The sequence below is a fragment of the Bidens hawaiensis genome, unplaced genomic scaffold (genome assembly GCF_021521415.1).
Source record: "Bidens hawaiensis isolate Kalapana, Puna unplaced genomic scaffold, B.hawaiensis_p1.1 tig00000820_1, whole genome shotgun sequence".
NCBI classification, from domain to species: Eukaryota; Viridiplantae; Streptophyta; class Magnoliopsida; order Asterales; family Asteraceae; genus Bidens; species Bidens hawaiensis.
The window spans coordinates 2961353-2971579 of NW_027491048.1; the positions used below are offsets into that span (position 1 = coordinate 2961353).

Below are 10227 nucleotides of genomic sequence, written 5' to 3' on the forward strand. Positions count from 1 at the left end.
ATTTGAAATTATTGGACTAAAACTGCAGATTTGAACAAATCATACAAACGAAAAACCGCCGTTTACTCTATATATTATAAACTATGTAATAAAATTACCAAATAAGCCTTTGTTGGTTGAGTTGATTAATGGAGGGTTGATCAATGAATAACAATGATCATATATACAAACTAAAAAGACAGGTGTACGTACGTAGGTTGTTTGTTTGTTATATATCATGCTCTAGAAGTTTAATGGTAGGGTCATGGGTCATACATAATATATATTATATTCTATTGTATATTATGGATGTCACATTATAAGTCATTTGAAACACCATTGTTACGTGAGATGAATCAAAGTTGAAACAAAGCCTTAGAACATATATTCCCGTAATTTCTGGGTGATCATGGATACCATCTTTAAATTCATCTCCCCTAATAACTCCTCCCAAATCCCCCTTAATATGGCTCTTAAAACGGCTCATATTACACGACTTCCGAATCTTGATCATGTTTCTTCAAATGTTTCCACATTCAATACTTTTCATCAAAACCATCATCATGACGACGACGACAACAACAACGGCAATGTTAAGAAGCCGAATGGGGAGTTTATGGTCATCGGGCACCGTGGGACCGGGATGAACTTGTTACAATCTCCTGATCCTAGAATGAAAGTTGTTAAAGAGAATTCTATTCTTGCATTTAATTCAGCCGGGAAATATAATCTGGATTACATAGAATTTGACGTTCAGGTATTATTATTATTATTATTATTATTATTATTTAAAATATTTTGATTTGGTTTACGTTTCCGGTAAGTAGAGTCGTGTGAAATTAATTAGGTGATGGTTTGCCGGTGGCCGCGGCGATTATTGGTCTAAAACGACATTATGTTTGTCCTTACGTTTAGGAAACACGTGTTTGGAAGACTGACAAAACAAGTTGCTTATAGTGTTTGTGGGCCCACGCCCACGTATTACGACCATTATATTAATTTGTTGATTTATGTCGTTTTCTGTAGCTCCGTTTTTGATCTAGTTTAAGGAGGACAAGTAATCTTCAAACACAAATACAAATACAAATTTATACACACGTTTTAGATATCGATGAGTGATGGCTATGATATGGTCAAACAACAATGCTTTTAATTGTTGGATTTGTTAAACCAAACTTATGGAAACTTGTCGATACCTTGAAATATGTAAAAAAAAATAAGTTTAAAGCTACCCTGGGTTTGTCTTGGTCATGTGCGGAAAATGTAACCGCACATGGATCATCATCTCGTGAGCCCAATCTGGCTGAAAAACCATTCAAGTTTTTTGCTTTTCTTTTGATTTGCTCGAGTTTGATGTATACATGAACGAAAAACTTTAAACTCTTTAATATATTTTTATTTTTTTTATTTTTCATAAAACTAGTTGCTTTGTCTTAATGTCACTGGAATCATAATTATTGTAATAGCATTTCATAAATAAATATTTAAGGTTTAAATAAGGGGATCACTACAATTAAGCTGATTAAAATACCCAAGTTAACCCAATTGCTAAAATACGAAAGTTTGGGCCATCTAAACCCATTTGCTATATCTCATCTAAAGCCCATTTAAACCAATTAAAAAATGAAATATTTAATTTTTGAACCTAATTTTTAAAAATTAGGTAGCGACAATAATAGGTCATTTTGCTACAATATTACGATTATCTTTGTATTATTGATTTTTATATATGTAAGTTTATATTTTAGTGGCTCGCTTTTCCTTGTCGCCCGTGGAATCCAAAATTCCCATATGGCTCTGCTGATACCGTAAAGAAAAAAAATCACATAATCATGTATTATTAATCAACTATAGATAGCTTTAATAATATAAAGAAAACCTAATTAAGTCATAAATTATAATTATGGTATAAATAATCACAATAACTAATGGGATTTGTAAGGAGGACAAGTAATAACTAATGGGATTTGTAAAAAAAAAACGAAAGAAAATATATGCTTCTTAGATAATAAGGGAGGACGAAATGCATCCTGGGATCCCAATCCTCACGTTGATTTCATCCCGTCCCCAGTGAGCGCCGGGAGATTATCTCCCATCCGTCTCTCTATTATTACTTGTATTCTTTGTTGCTTTTACAATTTGGGATGACCAACCCGTTGTTGTTTCCTCTTGACACTTGATCATAAGTTGATATGAACCTTATTCAAGTTGTCTTTATTTGTTAGTTATCTATTTAGTTTTATTCAAGAGACTGATTTGTTTGTTTGTTTGGTGTTTCGCTGAACATTTCTTGATCTAAGTTTTGAGAAACTTAGACAAAAAAACGTAAACAACACACCTCCTTTTGTAGGTGACCAAGGATGACTGTCCAATAATATTTCATGACAACTTCATCTTCACTGAAGATAAGGTCAGTTCTCTTCATTTTACTATGTATCATGTTTTACAACCCACACGCGGTATAAATACAACTTTCATAAAAACATTCATTTCTCGGGTGTTTTATTTCAGGGAGTACTAATCGGAAAAAGAGTTACCGAAATGAATTTAGACGAGTTTCTTTCGTATGGACCTCAACGGGAACCTAACAAAGTAATAATGTTTCTTGCCATAAGCGCATATTCGATATTCCATATTCCATATCATATATACATGTTCTAATTTAATCCGTTTGACGGTTATGATCTTGATAACATCAGGTGGGTAAACCTTTATTTAGACAAATAAAAGATGGGAGGATTTTCGAGTGGAAAGTTGAAAAAGATGATTATCTATGCACATTGGAAGAAGTGTTCCAAAAAGTTAACCATTCTCAGGGATTCAATATCGAGTTTAAGTTTGATGATAACATTGCGTACAAAGAGGAAGAGCTCGTTCGCGTCATACAAGTTGTTCTTCGCGTATGCACTTGTTCTAAGTGTTTGATATGACATTGTCTTCTTTTAATATAAGTGTTACCATATTCATGGATTTTGGTTTTCTTTTTATGCAGATTGTTAACAAGTATGCTAAAAACCGACCTATTTATTTCTCAAGCTTTCAGCCTGATGCAACTCTTTTGACCCGGAAACTTCAAAGCACTTATCCTGTAAGTTTCATGTTACATATATCATATGTTTACATTTAGAAATAATTAACATATTTGAAAGCAATTACACGCGTTACGACATTTTTACTCGTAACCTATACTGATTACCTATTTGTGTATCGGCAAATATAGTTGGTTCTTTGAAATAAAATCTTGACCGGTATCGGATACTCCTCCGTCCCAGTCAAAGTGTTAGTTTGAAAAACACAAAGTTTAAGGAAGATTAAATTATTGTTTTTTTTGCTCACCAAATGACAATAATGGCCTTGAAAACTGGGTCCATAAATATTGTTTATTAATATTAGTTGTGTGTGTTTAAGGGTAAACTTGGAAATTGACTAATAAATTTTAAAATTGGACATTTGTATTGGGACAAATAAAAAGGAAAATGTGGACATTTTTAATGAGAGGATGAAATACTTTTTAGAAAGAACTTCACACAATAGAAACCGAGTTTTCCAAAGGTTCCACTAAGTTACTCAAAACTATTTTTTTCTTTTAAAGTTAACCAACTTTGGTTAGGTGTTTCAGTTACTACTAGTGATTTTTTTAAATAACTAGAAGTAGAAGATTATAGTGAAAAACAATATTCACTAAAGAATAACAAAGCTTAAGAATTGTTCAATTTTAGTTAAATAGTAATATAAAATAATCACTAAATAGCAATGATAATTTATATATGATCCATTTAGGTTGCATAATCTTAAAACTTTTTAATTTTTTTTTAAAAAATTTACAATACTTGAAGAACAAATAAAAATTGAGTGAGTATACAGGAACATAAAAAGCTTGAGTGACTTTAGTCTGCACTTGAAAAACTTGGCTACTATTGGATAAATTTTTTCAACGTTTTATGCAATTATGAATTAACTCTATATCATGCAATGGTATAGGATTCATTACTAAATAAACCATTCATCTTATTATGTTTTCGCTTGTTGTAATGTCACGATTAGGTCTTCTTTCTAACAAATGGAGGGGTGGAAACATATACCGACGTTAGGAGAAATTCTTTAGATGAAGCATTGAAATTGTGCACAGCCGGCGGATTAAATGGAATTGTTGCTGAAGTGAGATCCATCTTAAGAAATCCAGGAGTAATTAAAAGAATTAAAGACTTAAAACTCAGTCTCATAAGCTATGGCCCGTTAAAGTACGCGTGTTCATTTTCTTGAAAACATCTCGAAATTTCAAGATTCTTTTTGTTTCCCTTGTCATGTTACATATTCACACTTAATGAAACATTTGTTGTCGTTTCAGTAACGTACGAGAAGTGGTCACTGCACAAATGTTGATGGGTGTTGATGGGGTGATTGTGGACTTGGTTCAAGAGATCACTGAAGTAGTTGCGGAATTTGGAAAAGAGAATATGGTCGAAGAGGAAAACGACGAGGGGATCAAGTGTTCAGAGAAGCAACTTTCTAGTCTTATGGAGGTCATTGGAATGAAATATATTTGTAGTTAATTTGTGTGTAAATTATGCATATAACCGTCTTTTCCACATCATCTCAATCTATTTATGTGGAGTTGGCAATAAGCATATTGATGTATGCTATATCTCATCACAAACGTGTGTTAAGGAGGATAAAACTGTAAAACTTAAGTTTATATAAAACTAGTAGTTATTCTTATCATACAACATTATGCATCATTATCGTAAAATAGAATGATAACTAGTTCGATGCATAGTTTTATGAAATCTAATCATGTGGTAACACTTGATTTCTTTCTACCAAAGTTCTAGTTTGAGTCTTGCTTTCATTGGTTTTTTATTGTCATTGCATATTGAAGGCAATATGTCCAACACAAGGTGCCATTTACATGATCTTGTTGGTTTGTAAGTACTGGCGGGGTCATGAGTTTTCCGATAACAAGTTCTCATTGTTAAAAAAATACAATTATTCGTGTGGGCATTGTGTTACTAATTTAGGGATTTGGCAATAATTGACATGAATGTTGTTAGAATGGGTCACATGGATTTGTGTTACACAGAGCTAATTATACGACTATACGTAAATAAGACGTTGGAAGTAAAAATATGTGATTTATGTTAAAACACTAGAATAAGGTGGCTTCAACAGAAATTTGGTAACTGGACTGCATTGACAGTGGGCTTCACAGCTAATTTGAAATCCAATATGTGTGGGCCAATTATGTTAAGGCCTGCCTAAACCAACCCAAATGTAGACACGAGCCGAGCCGAACCGAGCGAAGACTTGCTCGTTGCTTGGCTCGTTTAAAATCGAGCTGAACCGAAAGGCTGAAATTCGAACTGAGCGAAAATCGAAAAGAGCCAAAATCAAATCGAGCATTTTTCGATCGAACATCGAGCGATTTCGAGCATTATTTATTTCTTTTTCAATTTAAAAAATTTCAATAACGAACAAGTTTAAAGGTTGTAAATTATATATTTTATAAATAAATTAGTAGTGTTTAGACAAACGTGTAATATATTGTAAATTTTTATTAAAAGTAAGTTTGAAGTGAGATAAAATAATCATGTAAACAAACTTTTAGTATTCTAAAACTTGAAGGGAACAAATAAAACTATAAAATTAATGGAATAGAAAATTTTTAAAGGGGTTTACAAAATTCTAAGCTTATATTTATGTTTTTTTGTCTATATATTTATATATTTGTTCATATACAATTACATATAAAATAAATTAAAAATATTCGAGCCGAACCGAACCGAGCAGACCTTTGCTCGTTTGCAAACCGAACCAAGCAGAGCGACTCGTTTAGAATCGAGCGAAAAAACAAGCGAAAGTTTTCCAAGCAATTTTCAAGCGAACGGCGAACAAGTTCGAGCCACGAACAGTTTGGACGACCCTATTTAAAATACTGCATTGGGTTAGTTTGGGCCGAAGATACTCTTTTGCAACAAACCAACTTTTTTATTTTATCATGATTCTTATTAAAACTTGTGTTTCTAGGTATCACTAATGACGCATCAAAGGTATACCATCAAAGGTATCAACTAATGACGCATCACTTTCAGTGACCATAGAACATAAATATATACAATAATATTACAGACATTGTTCGTTGGCCATGTGACTCATTACTCGATGACTACTTGGATGGACACTTGTATTTATTTTCCTGACAATGAAATTAAAATAATAAAAAAAAAACAGTTGACCGGCAATACAGTCGGGTGGCTGGTAGATGGTGCACGTTAAGGTTGGATATTTAATTGCTTACTAAGAATCTAACCTTAAAAAACAATATAAGAAGTGGTTGTGTCACATGTGTGGATAAACCAGACATGTATGAAGCCTACTTCAATAACAGGTTCACAAACACCCTTGTGTTTTATGTTTTCTTGTTACTTGTTCTTGTTGTTTCTCCGTTCCTTTTCGCTTGGGAACTCGTCAATTCCATTCGATCATGTTTCCGATTTAAGGAAAACATGTCCGGAAAAGTGGTGTTGATCACCGGTGCTTCATCTGGACTTGGAGAGGTATGTATTATATATGTATATATATCATATATGACTCTTACCCAGTTCTCTATTATAATTTGATCATTTTATTTAATATATGAAGTTTATTATTTAAAAAAAATATATAAGCGACTCTTATTTAAATATCTTTAAAGAAAAGATTGAACATTTTTTTTATTTTGTTGGCAGCTTATGGCATATGAATATGCAAAACTAGGCGCATGTTTAGTGATTATATCGACAAAGAAACCAGAGAGCCGACTAGAGCTTGTAGCAGACAGAGCTCGTGAACTCGGCTCTCTTGATGTTCTTTCTATATTTGCTGATGTGTCAAAGGTCGATGATTGCAGGATGTTCGTGGATGACACCATTAAACATTTTGGCCGTTGTGGGTAACCCGTATATAATCTTCTAATAAATTATGTTTTTCACCATCACTAATTTGTGTGAATTAACATGGATATATATGGTAATCAATTGTTTTGCAGTGGATCATCTTGTTTGTAATGCTGGAATTGGAGCACTTTATTCAATCAATCATGATGTCACCAAATTCACACCTGTTATTGTAAGATCAAATTAAAAACGTAACCACTCTTGTCAAGACGTCTAAAATTGAACAATGCTAAGTATGTTATTTATTTTAAATTAATAAAAATTACTATTAAACACTGATTTTCATTATAGTAATATATGGACCCTACAAGAAAACTGGGTTATTACCAATCAAAGCTTGTAATTATTACATGTTTTGAGTTTTGAAATGCTGAAAACTGGGTTATTACCAATCCCGCCCATGCTAAAGGGAACGTTGTGTTTAGTAGGGTAGGGTTTGCTATTCAGAAGGGGGTAGCGGCGCAGCTTGTTGCCCGTCTATCTGCCGTTAGTCTGTAATTGTCCCGGTGTAAACATCAATAATATTAATAAAAAAATTAACCGTTAAAAAAAAATAAAAATTTCATTAATTACAATCTGTCTACACATGTGAACTTTAGGGGGTGTTTGGGATTGCTTATTTTCATCAACTTATAACTTATAAACTTTTTAAGAAATAATAAGGTGTTTGAGATTGCTTATGTTGTGAGAGGAAAAATTCCATAAGTTATATTTTTGTAACTTATTAACTTAATGAAAAGTTTTAAGGAAGGAAAATAAGGAATCCTAAACACACCTTATACTTAATTTGCATATCTATAGTTTTTCACACTTAGAACATTCATATCGAGTCTCTTTATTTATCCTCTTTTCCAAATTTTTGTGATTTTTATTTTTTCGCTTTTTCATCCGAATCTCAATCTCCAAGATTACCGAGATTTTGTAATGCTGAATCTTTGTATATAAAGAGATTACTATTAACATATCTAAAGTTAAAATATTAGTATTGATTACCCTAATCATTTCGGTTTTTACATCAAGAATGCATTTAGGCTTGTACTCCAAACATAGAAGATAGAGAAAGAAATAATATAAAATAAAAATAATAATATGGATATAGAGTTAGAAATGAAGACAGATAAATATTCCAATGAGAATGTATGCAATTTCTATCGTTTACACAAAACTTATGATTTTAACGTCTCTACTAAACTTTTGTTATGGACGTTACATATGTTCGTAGTATTCTTAAAAAAAACTACTTTTTGATATTATGACGACGATACTGAATTTTTGTATGAATATAATATATGCAGGACATAAACTTTTGGGGATCGGTTTATCCAACTCATTTTGCGATCCCACACCTCATGAAGACCAACGGAAAGATAATCGTAAATGCCTCATGTGCTGGTGTGTTGAACCCACCTAGAGGTGGCTTCTATAATGTAAAGAACCGAATTCAAGCCTCTATTTGTCATTTGCCGTTTTTCTTATTTAAGTGTAATACCTTATGGTGCATAATGTCTCTTTATCAGGCAAGTAAAGCAGCATTGATCAGCTTCTATGAGTCCCTTAGATTCGAAGTTTCCCCGACAATAACGATAACAATCTTGACACTCGGGTACATACAAACAAACTTCATAACAGCCAAGTATTCTAGCAATAGTGTTGGCGTTCGTTTAAGAAAAGTAAGTGTTAATTCATTTCACTTAAAATTGCAACATATCATATCTATGTAATGCAACTAAAGCTACGTTTGACAGGATATGAGAGATGTAGTCCCAACAATGGATGCTGAACCGTGTGTGAAAGCCGTTATTGATGGCATACGCAAAGGAGCAACGTTTATTACAGAACCAAGGTTCATTAAGGCTCTCTTCTTAATCCAGTTCTTGTTCCCACAACTACACCAATTCTACTTCAATATGTACTTTCCCTCAAAGAATAGGAAAGTGAAAAGAGTTGAATAGACCTTTGCTTGAAAAAATAAGTCGGTGTAACTGTCGGATGCAAACCTTAACTCGTTTCTTATTTCGCTAGTTTCAGGTTTCTTAACATATATGAGACCTTGTATGTATTTCGTCCTTCTTAGTTCTTACATAAAGGCCTTGGCAACAACACTAGTGTATTGTTTAATTATGATCGAAAGTGTTAATATTGAAACCCACTCTCTTTCTTAGATATGATATATTAGTTATCACCGGGTAACTATATTAGTTAGTGTTTATTTATTATATAGATGAGAGTTATTGGCAGCATCTTTTTCATTATACTCGTATAAATAGTTAGTAAAGAATCTTTTCATTATCTATAAGCAATGGCTGAGCTATACGGGTTTGCACGGGTCATTTTTGTGGAGTGTAAATATATAGCGTGGACCTTGTTCGAAGAAGATAAAAGCTGTCCATATGCACTTGTACAGTTTAAGGTGTTAGATAAAAATTTGTCTTTTCAATTGGTGAGGGTTAAAGCGATGGTGACAGAATTAAAAATAAAAAAAAACCTGTCATAAATAAAATAAAATAATAGAAAAATAAATAAACAAGCTACATTCTCTAAAGAGATCCTTCTTTGTATTTTTATTAAAGCTTGATGTAAGACCAGCTTAAAATAACCTGACAGGAGCCTTGAATTTTTTTAGACCAGAAGTGAGTATGAAAATAGTTGGTACCATCGAAAACAATTCAGGACATTACATTGGGCCTCAAATCTGTTGTAGGAGTTGGACCCCGTAAGTTTTTTTTCTTTATATACTTGGGTTAGTTCGGAATTTCAGAAAGCCAGAAAGATAACCGCATAGTATACGGCTGGTTGCAAGAATGGGTGTTATCGGATTGGATATGAGTTATTCGGATTGTTTGGATTGGTTTGTTCGAGTTTAAAATTTTTTTTTCTAGATACGAAAACCGAACCGATCCAAATTCAAAATTTGCTAACTGAACCGAATTCAGTTCGGATCTACGAAAAACCCGTATTCAACAGAACCCAAATCTGTATATTATATCCGGCGAATTACCAACAAACAATTAGCAAACACAATGCGAAATGCATAAGTCTTAAACACAACAATATATACTCTAAAAATACAAATGCAAAGTTCAAACAAAAACAAATAAAGAGAGAATCAGACTTAAACTTGTAAATATAAACCTTACAAAATTATAAATAAAAAAATAAACCCACATTACCTAGATCGGTTTTATTCGGTTTACCCGACAACCCTAACTCAAAATTTTCGAGATCCGAAAACCGAAATGGGATTTAGGTTCAGTTAATATCCGATCCGAAAATCGAATTAACGATTCTATTCATTTTTTTTTGTTACGGATACAGT

At 32.6% G+C, this 10227-nt stretch overlaps 2 protein-coding genes across 2 annotated transcripts; both read left to right on the forward strand.

Annotated features, from left to right (window-relative positions):
• Positions 1–327: 327 nt before the first annotated feature.
• LOC143540131 (glycerophosphodiester phosphodiesterase GDPD1, chloroplastic-like) lies at positions 328–4671 on the forward strand. The gene is made up of 7 exons (XM_077033278.1): positions 328–736; positions 2330–2389; positions 2491–2571; positions 2679–2879; positions 2972–3067; positions 4024–4220; positions 4328–4671. Exons 1-7 carry the CDS (start codon positions 389–391, stop codon positions 4530–4532), a joined length of 1188 nt encoding a protein of 395 aa, XP_076889393.1. The 5' UTR covers positions 328–388; the 3' UTR covers positions 4533–4671.
• Positions 4672–6281: 1610 nt separating this feature from the next.
• Positions 6282–8962, forward strand: LOC143542631 (11-beta-hydroxysteroid dehydrogenase-like 4A). Its single transcript, XM_077035181.1, has 6 exons — positions 6282–6533; positions 6705–6903; positions 7004–7083; positions 8207–8338; positions 8429–8581; positions 8657–8962. Exons 1-6 carry the CDS (start codon positions 6339–6341, stop codon positions 8861–8863), a joined length of 966 nt encoding a protein of 321 aa, XP_076891296.1. The 5' UTR covers positions 6282–6338; the 3' UTR covers positions 8864–8962.
• Positions 8963–10227: the final 1265 nt, after the last annotated feature.